Source organism: Phocoena phocoena, chromosome 2 (assembly GCF_963924675.1).
Source record: "Phocoena phocoena chromosome 2, mPhoPho1.1, whole genome shotgun sequence".
Classification (NCBI taxonomy): domain Eukaryota; kingdom Metazoa; phylum Chordata; class Mammalia; order Artiodactyla; family Phocoenidae; genus Phocoena; species Phocoena phocoena.
The window spans coordinates 107,665,706-107,682,252 of NC_089220.1; the positions used below are offsets into that span (position 1 = coordinate 107,665,706).

The following is a 16,547-nucleotide window of genomic DNA, read 5'->3' on the forward strand; positions in this document are numbered from 1 at the left end:
AAGAGTCACTGACTGGAGGGGGGAGAGGAGGTGGGAGATGGTAGAGCTGAAGGATGGTCAGCAATAAGAGACAGAGAGCAAGCTGCAATTTCACTCATGCCTGACTTTGACGGCAGAGGTTCTGGTTCCTTGCTGGATTCAATTCTATCTACCCTCTTTAAAAAATGATTCAGTGATGTCTGGGTAGTAGCTCTTTTTTTCTCATCATACATGACACAGCAGCACTGGATTGCATTCGGAACGGCTGCTGCAACTTTCGTGTACCTTTCTGTGTTCGGGTCCTGTGCCTCAAAAACTAACAGTGGGGCTTCCCTGGTGGCACAGTGGTTGAGAGTCCGCCTGCCGATGCAGGGGACGTGGGTTCATGCCCCGGCCGGGAAGATCCCACGTGCCACGGAGCAGCTGGGCCCTGTGAGCCATGGCCGCTGAGCCTGCGCGTCTGGAGCCTGTGCTCCGCAACGGGAGAGGCCACAACAGTGAGAGGCCCACGTACCGCAAAAAAAAAAAAAAAAAAAAAAAAGATACAAGTTGTCAAGTGAAAAAAAAAAAAACTGACAGTGCCTCCTCAAATGAAGAAAATCCCCTTGCCATTTCCTGTGTCGTGAATCACTTCGTTTCTTCAGTTACTTCTTCTTCCTCTTGTGTCTCTTTGTCCTTTCTCCGAGCCTTCAGTTCCATCAGGTCTTCATCAGTAAGCTCCTCGTGTTGCACAGCAAAAGTACTGTACAGTAAAGTACACAAAAGCACGACTAGTAGAGGATGCACGCATGTGACAATGTACGCCAGACATGTGAATTAATTTATGTGATCGGACACGCGCACGCACGCTCTCATCTTTGAAAGTTCGCAACTTGAAGGTTCATACGTAGGGAACTTACTGTACTCCTCCCAACTCCCATCTTCTAGCACCAGCCTGCAGCTGGGCAGTCCTGGGAGGGACCCATCAACTGATCTGTGCCTCTCCACCGCCCCCAGCAGGGCGCCTCTCCTGTGCACATCGCCGTGAGGCACAACTTCCTCATCCTGGTGCAGCTCCTCATCGACACTGGCAGTGACCTGGATGCCGTTGACAATGTAAGTGGCTGCAGAAACCATCTGGGCCCCATGGAGCCTCTGGGCACCCTCCCAGGTTGGCAGGGCTTGACTGTGGTCTACTAGCCTGGCCCAGAATTGAGGAATCACTCTTTCAGCTTGTCAAAAGTTGTTTGAATATTTGTTGAAGGTAGCATTATTTTATCAACCATTCCTCTATTTTGAACATTTGAGTATTTCCAAGTTTCTGTCATGATGTATAGAACACTGTGGTAAACATTTTGCTACATGCAACCTTTTCCTTTCATTGATTTTTTTTTTTCCCTTAGGGAAAATTCCCAGGGCAGGGGTGACTGGGTTAATTTCGTATAACAAGAGGCCTCTGAGTCCTGAAGTTGTGATCAATCAGGAGCGTTTTAAAATCCCCATCCCCACAATCCACCCCCCAACCATACAATCCTCAGGGCCGCCACACACAACCACTAGTGGTGGAAAGCAATTTGACAGAATATAACATATACCTTTGAAATGGTCAGTATTTGCACGTCTGAGAATTGAGCCTCAAGAAATATATTAAGAGCTCATGCACCAAGATATCTGTTGTAGCAGTCTATCAGTTTTCATTTCAAAAAGGACCCCAAATACTTAATGAGAGAAGTGCTCGGTTAAATTATGGTATAGGCGTAGATAGGCTCTTATGGAGTTATAAAAAATGGTGTTTATAGAGTTTATAATATGCAGGAAGTTATACAGATGCAAAATGTGTACACAGGGTGAACTCAAATATGTAAAACCATAAAACTAAAAACATTCTGCATTAAAGAAAATACTAGAAGAAATGTACTAAGACCGTTATCAGAGGTTGACTTAGGTGGGATAGCGAGTGGTATTTTTTCTTTGTTCTTTCTACTTTTTTGTTATTTACTAAGTTTGCTGAGTATTATGTTTATGATTAAATCCAGTTTGCCCTCCCACATAACTTCTTTTTTTAATATAAATTTATTTTATTATTATTATTTTTTTTATTTTTGACTGAGTTGGGTCTTCGTTGCTGCACGCGGGCTTTTCTCTGGTTGTGGCAAGCGGGGGCTACTCTTCGTTGTGGTGTGCAGGCTTCTCATTGCGGTGGCTTCTCTTGTTGGGAGCATGGGCTCTAGGCACCTGGGCTTCAGTAGTTGCGGCTCATGGGCTCTAGAGCACAGGCTCAGTAGTTGTGGCACACGGGCTTAGTTGCTCTGCAGCATGTGGGATCTTCCCGGACCAGGGCTCGAACCTGTGTCTCCTACATTGGCAGGTGGATTCTTAACCAGTGCGCAACCGGGGAAGCCCCACATAACTTCTTAGAGAAACTCTGTTAAGGCCCAGTTGGGAGTGTACCCACCTTAGTCCTGTCCTGGCTTTGAGCCACAGACCATCTCTACATGCTTTTCTGCTCTCTGTCCTCTTGGTTTCTTTTCCAGAGGCAGCAGACACCCCTCACCTTGCCGCCGAGCACGCCTGGCAGGACATAGTAGGTATTCTCCTCATTGCTGGGGTTAACTTAAACCTGAGAGATAAGGTACCTCTGCTCACAACCAGCCTCCCTTGCAGGCTTTCATGACTCCCTCTTTGCCAGAGATCCTGATGCAAATGCCTCCTGCTCCCAGAATGTTCAAGGCTTCCCATCTGTTATATATCAGCTCAAAGGCAACCTCCTCCAGGAAGCCTTCCTGCCCCTCCATCACCTTCCCCTGCGTCCTCTGAGGTCCCTCAGCACTTGGCCCACCCCTCTCCTGGTCCTTGACTGTGATATGTTTGTCTTCTGTTTCATGGCCCCCATCAGACTTTGAGCTCCTTGAGTCATCTGCTGGGGAGAGGGGAAGAGAGCTAGAGGAACAGCATGTCACCACCCCACAACTCCGTACATGTGAAACAGGGTTGGGGGAAGCTTCCTGGGTCATGGTGCTTCTGGGGTGGCCACCTCCTCAGGTGGCCAGAAGTTTGAGAAGAGTTGAAGGCTTAGTATGAGGCTGAAGAGGTCACAGGCTCATGAGGCAAAGGGCCCTTGCACACGTGGCCCAGCCCTTGGGATGGTGTGGGAAAGAGATGGGGGCAGGGAACAGGCCCTGAGGCTGGACCTGGGAAGGGCTTCCTGCTTCCTGGGAGGGAAGCTGGGGCCCAGGGCAGCTGGCCAAGCTTGAAGAGGAGCTTCCCATCTCCCCGCAGGTCCCTGGAGGTGGTGGAGGCCAGCACTGTGCCAGAGGCCTGGAGCAAAGGGCTGGAAACCTGAGGGGAGGCAGCAAACTTGACACAGGAGCCCAAGCCCCTTCTCTGGGTTCTGGTTTCATCTGAGACATGAGGCTGGTAACATCTATCTCACAGGTGACCTTGAAGACTTATGCAGGCTGAGTTTTATAAGCTTTAAGTCCTCCTATTCTAGAAGAACACAAGAGGTGGTTGTTGGAATTATTTTCTTATTCTACCTGTGACTTTTCCACACCCAGAGTTACTCCCAGAAAACCTTCTGCTCTCCAGTGTAGACTGCTGGAAACCACTTTCTTTGGGCAGGAGGGTCTGTAGTCAGTGCTAGAGGCCATCCTACACCCTCTTATAGGAGCTCTGGCTTCCCTTCTCCCTTCTTACCCGCAGCAAGGAAAAACTGCCTTGCCAGTGGCCACCCACATCAACCATGTCAGCCTGGTGGACATGATCATAAAAGCCGATCGCTTCTACAGATGGGAGAAGGTACTGAGACCCTGTGCTTGGTCTCTCCGTGTTGGAAAGGGAGTGGCCATGGCTTCAGGTGGAGTTGGCTTTGAACCCCATCCCTGACCAATTCAGGGACCCCTCAGTTTCCAAGCGAGTGATAATCCCTGCCTTACCTAACACTAGGGTTCTTTGAGGGCATCCAGAGATGGGTGAGCACCCAAACCACACTGAAATAAGGCTGACTGAGGTCCGTGCCAGTGTGGAGATACTAGTAGACCCTGCTCTAGCTCCTGGTTCATGGATGAATGCATTCATGCATGAATAAAGAAATGGCAAATTGGTTCCAGCTCACTGTCAGCTCCAGGTGATTGGAATTGTGTCTTGGGGTGTTCTACTCAGGCAACTTTCTGAGCCCAGAAGGAAAGTGTGCTGGGATTGATTAGTGATATCTGCTGTGGATTTGGGAAAGAGGAGTGGCAGTTGTAAGGTCCTGCATTTACAGCTCCAGTGTCAGCAAATGGGGGTGGGTTGAGAGATTTTTTCTTGTCCTTAATGGTTGCTTTTATACACAGAAAATAAAATTTTGCATTTATTTCAGTTTTAGAAATTAATACTAAATTGTTTACAAAATTTAAATCCTACTTTTCCTCAAACTTTTAAATTTATTTTTACAATCTTCTTATTACATTTATACAACTAGTAAATTTTAACAGTCACTTTCAAGGAAGCCTTTTGATTAAAGTTTGGTCCCATGTTTAAGCTTAATTAAACTACCTTAAAGGTTTTAAACTGAAAGAATAAATTTAATATAATAGGTTTTCTTTTTAAGCACTTCAAATGCTTCCTAAATTCTTAAATTATCCCATTAAATGCAATAAATTAAACCTATAAAGTGAATCTCAAATACCATAAACATTCTGATATTGTTTACAAATTTAGTAAATTTCTCTTACACTTCTCAAAAAAATCACTGTCCAAAAATCAATCAATTGATAAATTTCCATAGGAATCATAAGATTTTCTCTTTCACTGACGTGCTGGATTCTCGTAAATATTACAACCCCTTTACATACAACAGATTACTCCTAAATATTAATACCAACGGTTTGATGAACTGATTCATCTCTATGCTTAATTTTAAACCACCTCAGGCTTTAAAAGTTTTCAACACTAAGGCAGTGGTGCAGTTAGAATCACAAAGCCCTCCTTCCTGCCCCTAGACCAATTCAATCAGAATCTAAGGGATAAGGGCCAAGCTTCTGTGGTTCTTAAAGCTCCCAGATGATCCCAATGTAAGATGCAGCTCAGAACACAGCTCGAAAGAAACAGTTTTTACCACCCAAGGAGAGAGCCAAGCTCCCAGGTCGTCACCTCCCAGGTGACTGGCCAGACACAGTTAACCAGGATATAAGATTCAGAGCTGCAGATGCTAGAACTCACCTGAGCTTTTTTTTTTTCACACACACACACACACACTGTATTTTATTTTTACAAGAGATAAATAAACTGACACCAAGCATTGTAAATGGATGACCACAACAAAAGCAACAATGATTGCAATTAACAAACACGAAACACACTCATACTATGTCATAATATTGACATTCTGTCCAGTAATCCTCCACTGTAACAGCTGCTTTACTTTGCAGTGGTCACCTGAGCTTTTTAACAACTAGAAATCTGCATCCACATCCTTTCGAGGGGCTTTTGTGGCTTTTTTTTTTTGAATTTTATTTATTTTTTATACAGCAGGTTCTTTTTTTTTTTTTGCATCTTTATTGGAGTACAACTGCTTTACAATGGTGTGCTAGTTTCTGCTTTATAACAAAGTGAATCAGTTATACCTATACATATGTTCCCATCTCTCTTCCCTCTTGCGCCTCCCTCCCTCACACCCTCCCTATCCCACCCCTCTAGGTGGTCACAAAGCACCGAGCTGATCTCCCTGTGCTATGCGGCTGCTTCCCACTAGCTATCTACCTTACGTTTGGTAGTGTATATATGTCCATGCCACTCTCTCGCTTTGTCACAGCTTACCTTTCCCCCCGCCCCATATCCTCAAGTCCATTCTCTAGTAGGTCTGTGTCTTTATTCCTGTCTTACCCCTAGTTTCTTCATGACATTTTTTTTTCTTAAATTCCATATATGTGTGTTAGCATACGGTATTTGTCTTTCTCTTTCTGACTTACTTCACTCTGTATGACAGACTCTAGGTCCATCCACCTCATTACAAATAGCTCAATTTCGTTTCTTTTTATGGCTGAGTAATACTTTTGTGGGTTTAACTTAAGCTATTACATAATTTTTGGTAACCTCTCATTTTATCACCTGCTTTGCATAGAAAGAATTCTGTAATGCAGACCTTCTCTACTTGTCGTTTGGCAAGTTTAGTTCGTGCCTGATTCTTGGCTTGCCTGGTTTTAGCCACAGCTGCTGAGTCATTCTGCTGACCCTCGTGCTATAAGAACACAAAGAAAAGAGAGAAATGGGAAGGCTTCCTGGAAGAGGTGGCACCCAGGTGGTCTTTTGACTGTGGCAATGGGATTGAGAGACAGGGAGGTGAGAAAAGGAATTCTGGATGAAGAAACAGTGTCAGCAACTCAGTTTCCAACACTCAAAGCAAGGCACAGAGTCAGAAACCAGAGTAATGGACACTATGCTCCAGGCCTGTGATGACACCAGTTCTGTGTCCAGGCTCACAAGGGAGAGCCTGGCAGGGATTTCCCCCAGACAGCTGCTGCACTTCTGGGATCTGCCCCACAGGACCAGCTCTCATGCAGGGACCTCTGTGACCCCTCTGGGAAGAGCTTGACCTTTAAGCAGGACCATCGGCAGGAAACACAGCAGCTCTGCTCTGTGCTGTGGTGACTGGCCTCCAGGTACCTGCAGCCCCACGAGTGGAAGAGGCTGGCGTATTGCTGGGAGTTCACCGAGGCCCACGTCCACGCCATCGAGCAACAGTGGACAGGTACCACCTTGCCTTGGTGCCCCAGAGCAACCGGGTAGAGGGGTGGGGGCACGTGGGGTGTGTTCAGTTTTCTGTGCTTCTGGGGGAAAAGCCTCAGCAAGCCACATGCCACTTCCAACACATCACGTGCTCTTCCCCTCTCCAGGCCTTTACACAGACTGGGCCCTCTGCCCCTCCCTCCACATTGACCTGTGAACTTCACATTCTTCACGAATCAGCTTGAGCTGAAACCCATCATTCACACATGAAACTAAAGGTGCTCCCTGTAAAAAGGAGAGGAGCTGCTGTTGCCACTATTATTTAACAACTATTTGGAAATTCGGGCCCTGGTATTAAGGCATGAGACAGAAATTAGAAATTGAGTGTAAATACTGGAAAGGAAGAGAGAGATTTATTAATTTCAGATAAGATACACACACACACACAGGAAGTCCAGAAGAATCAACGGAAAAACTCTTAGAATAAAATAATTCAATGAAATGGCTAAACATGATGAAATATACGAACACCATAGTATTCCTCTGTACCATCATAAGTGGGCAAAATATATAGAGGTATATATATGTAAAAAATATATATATGTAAAAATGTATATTTTAAATATATTAAAATTTAAAAAATATATATATAATATATATTTAAAATGTATGTAAAAGTATACTCCATTTACAATAGTGTGTGTTTCTAAGAAGAAATATGAATGACATATGAGTAAGACAATACAAATTATTTGAACTATAAAAGAAGACTTGGGTAAGTAGAATGACATTCTGTATTTCCAGCTAAAAGAAGTGTCATGTAGATATTGATTTCCCCCATATTAAAGCTTTGATCCAATTTTAATCAAATCAAAATAGGAGGTTTTTGAAACTTGACTAAAGGATTCTACAGTTCGTCTGAAAGAAGAAACAGGGAATATATAAATGAATATTCTGGAGGAAAAAAGCGAAGAGGGTCTAACTCAACCAGACTCAACGTTAGAAAGCTAGAATATTTAACACAGAGAGATACCTGACAGAAACATATGCAAATCAGGTAGTGGACTAGACTGGGGAGTCCACAAGTGAACTCTATTACCGATGTGGATTTCATAGACGATAAAGGAGCACTGGTAAATTACAGGGCTGGGGACAAGGGGTAGTGAATAAATGGGTCAAATGAAACTGCTACATCACGAGCAGCACCAGGAGGAAGTGCCTGCTGGGGGCCCACGGACACCAGAACATCAGGGACGCAGTGGCTGACTGACTTGGACCTGATGGCTGTGGCCCCATGGCTGTGCCAGACCATCTGTCCCCAGCTGGGAGAGCTGACCTGGTCACAGTTGAATAACAAGTTAACCCCACCACCAGCACTGAAGAGCATGGGCACTTATTTTCCAAACATTGTAATCACCTGGGAAGGCTTAACACTGATCTGTTGCCTAGGCCACACCCAGACTCAAGTACTAGGAATCTCAGAACGGGGAGGGGGACCCAGGTGTCAGTGTTTGCTAAAGCCTCCCAGGTGTCTCCAATGAGCACTTATGGCTGAGAATCACTGGTTCAGGGGAAAGAACAGGGCCACTAGCTTGCAAGTCACAGGTTATTGTGAGCCGCCAGAGAGATGAACTGTACAGTCGTGTGTGCATCGTGGTACCACAGTGAATGCCAGTTCTTTCTCTCTTCCCAGTGACACCAATAGGATACATGGTGGATGCTCAGGGGAAAGCCTGGCACTGGGGAGATCCAGGTGTCTCTGACACGAAACTCCACCCCCATCCCATCTGAGGCTGCTCCTCCCCTTCCTCCCATGCCCTCCTCATATCTGGGCTGAGTTCTGCTGGCGCTTAGAGGAGGGTCTGATGTTCCGGTGGTGAGGGGTGTGCTCAGGCCTGGCTCTGGTACGGCAGGCGGGCTTGGCGCCTTCTCTCTCTCTCTTTCTCCCCTCATGATCTTCAGGCACCAAGAGTTACCGGGAGCACGGGCACCGGTCACAGCCAGTGAGAAGCCCAGCAGAGTGCTATTCAAAGGCCTCGTCGCCATTGGCAGGAGGGACCTGGCTGGTAAGTGTCTCCCCTGCCCACCTGCTGCTCAGGGCAGCACCGGGCGTAGAGTCAGAGTTGCATGGCCCCGCTGGAATGCAGCAGGGCCCTCCAAGGCTGCTCAGACCACGGCGCTGTGGCGATGTCTCTGAACCTTTCAGGTTGATGGTCCTAGCCCTGCCTCCTCCTGGAACCCAGACGGAGACTTGGGCAACTCACAGTACCTCCTGGCCCCAATCCCCCCATCTGTGCCATGAGGGTGACCCAGACGATCCCTATCACCTTCACAGCCCCAAGGCCACTGAAGCTACAATCTCTTCCTATCCAGCTCTCTATACTACATTGATTTTTTTTTTTTTCTTTCTCCAGTTTGGAATAAGGTGGGAACAGCCTGCAGGGTTGTTTTTCACAAACATTAAGACCTATGGGCCAAAACTGGCTTAAGAGGAGTTGAACCAGTAAGATCTGGTCAAATAAAATTTCTGAGGCTGTCACAACCTATTTGAGTCTGTCAATCCCAAAAGCGTTTTTTGGGATTTGCGATTCAGGGCACCATGTAGAACCATCAGGCAAGCGGAGTAACAGGTTCTAGTAATGATCCCTCATTAAAAACAAAATTGGTTCATGATGAAAAAGGCTTAAACTCTGTAACCTCCATTGCCATGGTGCATTACAGGGCAACCACAGGATGGGGTACTAGGCAGCCATCCATAGTAATGAAGGTACATCGGTCACTTGGCAACAAGGAAAAGCGTCGATAGCACGTTATCAAGGGGCAAGAGGAAAGTCCCCTGTGTGGTCGGTCTCCCCTAGCTGCCACACACAAGGTGTGAAAACAGTCATTTCAGAGGGGAGGAATTAGGGATGACTTGGTTCTTCTTCCAGCATGTTCTTAAAAGAAGATGCAGAATAATATTTAACACAAGCTCTTGCAGGCCATTAAAACATCAAACTAGCCTTGTGAGGCAGCGCTCAGGCAACAGGATTCTTGTCTTTGGCAGAAAGCATCAGGAAGAAAGCAAACGATGACTCTAGCGCCCCGAGGAGGTGCACAGCCATGTAACTGGAGGGCCTGGACCTTCAGGAGCATGGAACCTCAGAGTGGGGGCCCCTGAACAGAGGAGGACCACCGTTTAAGGGCTTAAAAAACAACTACTGTAAACAGACTTCCAGCTGCTTCCACTGAAACCCATATTAGGCAGGACCAGCAGGCAAATGTTTGTGATCTTTTTCACGGGGGCCTGTCTCAGGTTTTGCAGGTAATCCCTTCCCAGAGGTATGGTCCTTGGCAGCTCTCAGTTTACTTTCATCTCCTGCATCTCACTGGAGCCTCACAGCAGCCCCCTGTGGTGCAAGGGATGTCTTTTCAGAGAGGACTCTGGACACAGGGTGGATAAGCAGCTCATCAGGTGGTGAGGTCAGGGGCCAAACTGAGCATTCCTGTCTCCCCAACCTGGTGAAGGGCTCCATCCATCCCTTATGAGAAGGACCGCCCTAAATTCAATCCCTGACTTTTATGAATGCTGTGCTTACTCCACAACTGTTTCTATTCTCAGCTTATTTGTACATTTTGACAGTTCCAGGAGGCACACACTCGCATTTTTTCCCTCTTTTTCAAAATACCTTTTAAAGTTTTAAACTCTTAATTTTAAAATCATTTCAGACTTAGGAAAAAGCTGCAGAAATAGTTCAAAGAATTTCCAAATACTCTTCACTCAGCTTCCCCAAATGTTAACATCTTACATAACCAGGAAATTAACACTGCTAGGATACTATTTTTTTTTTAAACCTTTTTGTTTTTTAGATGTTGGGGGTAGGAGTTTATTAATTAATTTATTTTTGCTGTGTTGGGTCTTCGTTTCTGTGCGAGGGCTTTCTCTAGTTGTGGCAAGTGGGGGCCACTCTTCATCGCGGTGCGCGGGCCTCTCACTATGGCGGCCTCTCTTGTTGCGGAGCACAGGCTCCAGATGCGCAGGCTCAGTACTTGTGGCTCACGGGCCTAGCTGCTCCGCGGCATGTGGGATCTTCCCAGACCAGAGCTCGAACCCGCGTCCCCTGCATTAGCAGGCAGATTCTCAACCACTGCACCACCAGGGAAGCCTGCTAGGATACTATTAACTCACCTTCACACCTTATTCAAATTTTGTCATTTGAGCCTGGAAGTTCTGCCTGAAAGCCGTTTCTGTCTAATGTGAGCTCTCCTGCATGTGGCACAGCTGGCTGTGGCCAGTTTCGGAGCCCATATCTTAGAAAAGCTCCCCACAAAGTTAGCCTTTGGGCCTGCGTCCTGGGAAGAAGATAGAATAAAAACTGCTAGAGCTGAAAGGGGCTCTAGTTCTCACACATGGCTGGTGGGAGTTCACAGTGGTACAATCCTCTGAAAGGCAGTTTGGCATTATCCACGAAACTACAAATACATTTACCCTTTGACGTAGCAGTCCCACATCTAGGCATTTATCCTACAGAGAAACCTGCAAACATTTTATAATACTAACACACATGCAAGTGAACAAAGGTGAGACTATGCTGTGAGATGGATGTATGGGAACTGTGTACTATCTGCTCAGTTTTCTTTAACTGTTTTTTAAAAAATAGTCTATTTTTAAAAATAACTGAAACTAAAACTTACAAAAAGAAAGAAAATGAGGCTTTGAAACCAACCCACCAGGTTGATGATTTGAGAGGTGTGTCTGGCCTGAGGCCTCACAGTTTGCAGTGGGATTCAGTCCCCAGCACAGTACACAGCCTCCCTGCCATTGTGGCACCCTTCATCTGCACATGCTGTGTTGAGATGCAGAACCTTCTTCAACCATCTATTCCATATGAGAAAGGTATTTCATACCACATGGGACTTGGATCACTTACCTGGATGAATTTTGTTTTTTGTTTTATTTGGTTTTGGCTGCATTGGGTCTTTGTTGCTGCACACGGGCTTTCTCTAGTTGCGGCGAGTGGGGGCTGCTCTTTGTTGCAGTGCATGGGCTTCTCATTGTGGTGGCTTCTCTTGTTGCAGAGCACGGGCTCTAGGCACAAGGGCTTCAGTAGTTGTGGCACGCAGGCTCAGTAGTTGTGGCTCACGGGCTCTAGAGCACAGGCTCAGTAGTTGCGGTGCGCAGGCTTAAGTGCTCTGTGGCATGTGGGATCTTCCCGGGCCAGGGCTTGAACCCATGTCCCCTGCATTGGCAGGCAGATTCTTAACCATGGCGCCACCAGGGAAGCCCTGTTGTTTGTTTTTTGAGATAAAAAAGCAAGTCCATAAATAAAGTTTAAACGTTGAAATATATCTCTCAAGTTCAATACTTATTTCTTTTGTTTGGGAAATCAATAGCAAAATTTCAAACAAGCTATTGTGGATTTTTTTTTTTAAACAGGACTTACAAGATTGATTTATAGGGTTCTCATGAATGATCTCTTGTTGCCTACTCAATCAACCTGTAAACAATTTTTTTAAACTTAAAAAAATTTTTTTAACTTTTAAAAATATTTAGATCAATAATTTTTTATTGAATTATAGTTGATTTACAATATTGTGTTAGCTTCAAGTGTACATCATAGTGATTCAGTTTTTTTTCTGATTATATTCCATTATAGGTATTTATGAGATACTAAATGTAGTTCCCTGTGCTATACAGTAAACCCTTGTTGCTTATCTATTTTATGTATAGTACTTTATACATGTTAATCCCATATTTCTTTTTTTTTTTTTTAATCCCATATTTCTAATTTGTCCCTCCCCACCTCCCTCACTCCTTTGGTAACCGTAGGGTTTTTTCTATGTCTGTACGTCTGTTTCTGTTTTGTAAATAAGTTCATTGGTACTATTTTTTAGATTCCACATATAAGTGATATTATATAGTATTTCTCTGTTTGACTTCACTAAATATAATATTCTCTAGGTCTATCCATGTTGCTGCAAATGGCAATATTTCATTATTTTTTATGGCTAAGATTCCATTGTATATATATACCACATCTTCTTAAGCTGCTCACCTGTTGATGGACATTTGGGTTATTTCCATGTCCTGGCTATTGTAAATAGTGCTGCTGTGAACAGCACTATTCGTAGTGCATGTGTCTTTTTGAATTAGAATTTTCGTCTTTTCTGGATACATACTCAGGAGTGGATTGCTGGATCATATAGCTGCTCTGTTTTTAGTTTCTAAAAAATATTTATTTATTTATTTGGGCTGTGCCAGGGATCTTAGCTGAAGCATGTAGGATCTAATTCCCTGACCAGGGATTGAACCCAGGCCCCCTGTCTTGGGAGCCCGGAGTCTTCACCACTGGACCACCAGGGAAGTCCATATTTTTAGTTTTTTAAGGAACCTCCATACTGTTTTCCATAGTGGCTGAAAAATGTACATTCCCAACAGTGTATTAGGGTTCACTTTTCTCCACATCCTCTCCAACATTTGCTATTTGTGGACTTTTTGATGATAGCTATTATAACAGGTGTAAGGTGATATCTCATTGTGGTTTTGATTTGCATTTCTCTAATCATTAATGATGTTGGCCATCTTTTCATGTGCCTATTGGTCGTCTGTATGTCTTCTTTGGAGAAATGTCTATTTAGATCTTCTGCCCGTTTTCTGATTGGGTTGTTTGTTTTTTGATATTGAGTTGAATGAGCTGTTTGTATATTTTGGATATTAACCCCTTGTATGTTGCATCATTTGCAAATATTTTCTCCCATTCCGTAGGTTGTCTTTTTGTTTTGTCGATGGCTTCCTTCCCCCCCCCCCACACACACACACTGTATTTTATTTTTACAAGAGATAAATAAACGGACACCAAGCATTGTAAATGGATGATCACAACAAAAAGCAACAATGACTGGAATTACCAAACACGAAACACACTCATACTATGTCATAATACTGACATTCAGCCCAGGAATCCTCCACTGTAACAGCTCCTTTACTTTGCAGTGAAAATTGATTTGTATATTTTTTACCTCTGAGTCCTTGTGGGATTTTTTTTTATTCAAACAAAGTCACAAAAATTATAATCATCCTCATCAGTTCACTCAGTCCCATGTAATAAAATTTTTTTTCATCTTGATCTTTTGTTAGCACTTGTATGAATTCATCAGTTTTCCATTAGAGTTCTGAAAATGCTTATTCATTCAGTTCAGCAGTATAGTCAGTTACCAGAAACCTGTACTTGTCAGAGTCTTTTCCATGAATTCCTTGAGTTGAAACCCTTTTATAGGAACATTTTTGCAGAAGCATCAGAGTACACCCAGAACTGTCTGTAAATGACAAGACATAAAAATGACCATGGTTAAAGATTTGATGAAAGTCCATAATAATGCAAATGACAAGGTAATTTAGTTATTTCTGAGATATACTTTTTAAGGTAATAACTAGAATTATGACTTATAACATTATACTAGAACATATAAGATTTTTAGAAATTTCATGTAATGTCTGAAACATTTATATTAACATATTTCCATACAAATAAACCAAAGAAAGTTCAGTATTAGTTTTTTTTCGTTGGTTTTTTATATTGAAGGTTCTTATTAGTCATCAATTTTATACACATCAGTGTATACATGTCAATCCCAATCGCCCAATTTAGCACACCACTATCCCCACCCCACCGTGGTTTTCCCCCCTTGGCGTCCATATGTTTGTTCTCCACATCTGTGTCTCAACTTCTGCCCTGCAAACCGGTTCATCTGTACCATTTTTCTAGGTTCCACATACATGCGTTAATATACGATATTTGTTGTTCTCTTTCTGACTTACTTCACTCTGTATGACAGTCTCGAGGTCCATCCACGTCTCAACAAATGGCTTTGTTTTATGGCTAATATTCCATTGTATATATGTACCAAATCTTCTTTATCCATTTGTCTGTCGATGGGCATTTAGGTTGCTTCCATGACCTGGCTAGTGTAAATAGTGCTGCAATGAACATTGGGGTGCATGTGTCTTTTTGAATTATGATTTTCTCTGGGTGTATGCCCAGTAGTGGGATTGCTGGATCATATGGTAATTATATTTTTAGTTTTTTAAGGAACCTCCATACTGTTCTCCATTCAGGCTGTTTCAATTTACATTCCCACCAACAGTGCAAGAACGTTCCCTTTTCTCCACACCTTCTCCAGCATTTGCTGTTTGTAGATTTTCTGATGATACCCATTCTAACTGGTGTGAGGTGATACCTCATTGTAGTTTTGATTTGAATTTCTCTAATAATTAGTGATGTTGAGCAGCTTTTCATGTGCTTCTTGGCCATCTGTATGTCTTCTTTGGAGAAATGTCAATTTAGGTCTTCTGCCCATTTTTGGATTGGGTTGTTTGTTTCTTTGTTATTGAGCTGCATGAGCTGTTTATATATTTTGGAGATTAATCCTTTGTCCGTTGATTCGTTTGCAAATATTTTCTCCTATTCTGAGGGTTGTCTTTTGGTCTTGTTTATGGTTTCCTTTGCTGTGCAAAAGCTTTGAAGTTTCATTAGGTCCCATTTGTTTATTTTTGGTTTTATTTCCATTTCTCTAGGAGGTGGATCAAAAAAGATCTTGCTGTGATTTATGTCAAAGAGTGTTCTTCCTATGTTTTCCTCTAGAGTTTGATAGTGTCTGGTCTTACATTTAGGTCTCTAATCCATTTTAAGTTTATTTTTGTGTATGGTGTTAGGGAGTGTTCTAATTTCATTCTTTTACATGTAGCTGCCCAGTTTTCCCAGCACCACTTATTGAAGAGGCTGTCCTTTCTCGACTGTATATCTTTGCCTCCTTTGTCATAGATTAGTTGACCATAGGTGTGTGAGTTTATCTCTGGGCTTTCTATCCTGTTCCATTGGTCTATATTTCTGTTTTTGTGCCAGTACCGTATTGTCTTGATGACTCTAGCTTTGTATATAGTCTGAAGTCAGGGAGTCTGATTCCTCCAGCTCCATTTTTTCCCCTCAAGACTGCTTTGGCTATTCGGGGTCTTTTGTGTCTCCATACAAATTTTAAGATGATTAGTTCTAGTTCCGTAAAAAAATGCCATTGGTAATTTGATAGGGATTGCACTGAATCTGTAGAGTGCTTTGGGTAGTATAGTCATTTTCACAATATTGACTCTTCTAATCCAAGAACATGGTATATCTCTCCATCTGTTGGTATCATCTTTAATTTCTTTCATCAGTGTCTTATAGTTTTCTACATAAAGGTCTTTTGTCTCCCTAGGTAGGGTTATTCCTAGGTATTTTATTCTTTTTGTTGCAGTGGTAAATGGGAATGTTCTTATAATTTCTCCTTCAGATTTTTCATCATTAGTGTATAAGAATGCAGGAGATTTATGTGCATTAATTTTGTATCCTGCAACTTTACCACATTCATTGATTAGCTCTAGTAGTTTTCTGGTGGCATTTTTAGGATTCTCTATGTATAGTATCATGTCATCTGCAAACAGTGACAGTTTTACTTCTTTTCCAATTTGTATTCCTTTTATTTCTTTTTCTTCTCTGATTGACAGGGCTAGGACTTCCAAAACTATGTTGAATAATAGTGGTGAGAGTGGACATCCTTCTCTCGTTCCTGATCTTAGAGGGAATCCTTCAGTTTTTTACCCTTGAGAATGATGTTTGTGTGGGTTTGTCGTATGTGGCCTTTATTATGTTGAGGTAGGTTCGCTCTATGCCTACTTTGTGAAGAGTTTTTATAATAATTGGGTGCGAATTTTGTCAAAAGCTTTCTCTGCATCTGTTGAGATGATCATACGGTTTTTCTTCTTCAGTTTGTTAATATGGTGTGTCACATTGATTGATTTGTGTATTGAAGAATCCTTGCATCCCTGGGATAAATCCCACTTGATCATGGTGTATGATCCTTTTTTTTTT

The 16,547-nt window shown here is 43.1% G+C and overlaps 1 protein-coding gene across 1 annotated transcript in view; it reads left to right on the top strand.

Moving 5' to 3' along the window:
- ANKDD1A (ankyrin repeat and death domain containing 1A) overlaps window positions 1–9,774 on the top strand; it is a 35,483-nt gene extending 25,709 nt beyond the window's left edge. Inside the window, 7 exon segments of the mRNA XM_065872320.1 lie at window positions 976–1,074; window positions 2,495–2,590; window positions 3,661–3,756; window positions 6,484–6,688; window positions 8,629–8,658; window positions 8,661–8,732; window positions 9,713–9,774. Coding sequence (XP_065728392.1) covers window positions 976–1,074; window positions 2,495–2,590; window positions 3,661–3,756; window positions 6,484–6,688; window positions 8,629–8,658; window positions 8,661–8,732; window positions 9,713–9,774 — 660 coding nt within the window.
- The last annotated feature ends 6,773 nt before the right edge of the window (window positions 9,775–16,547 follow it).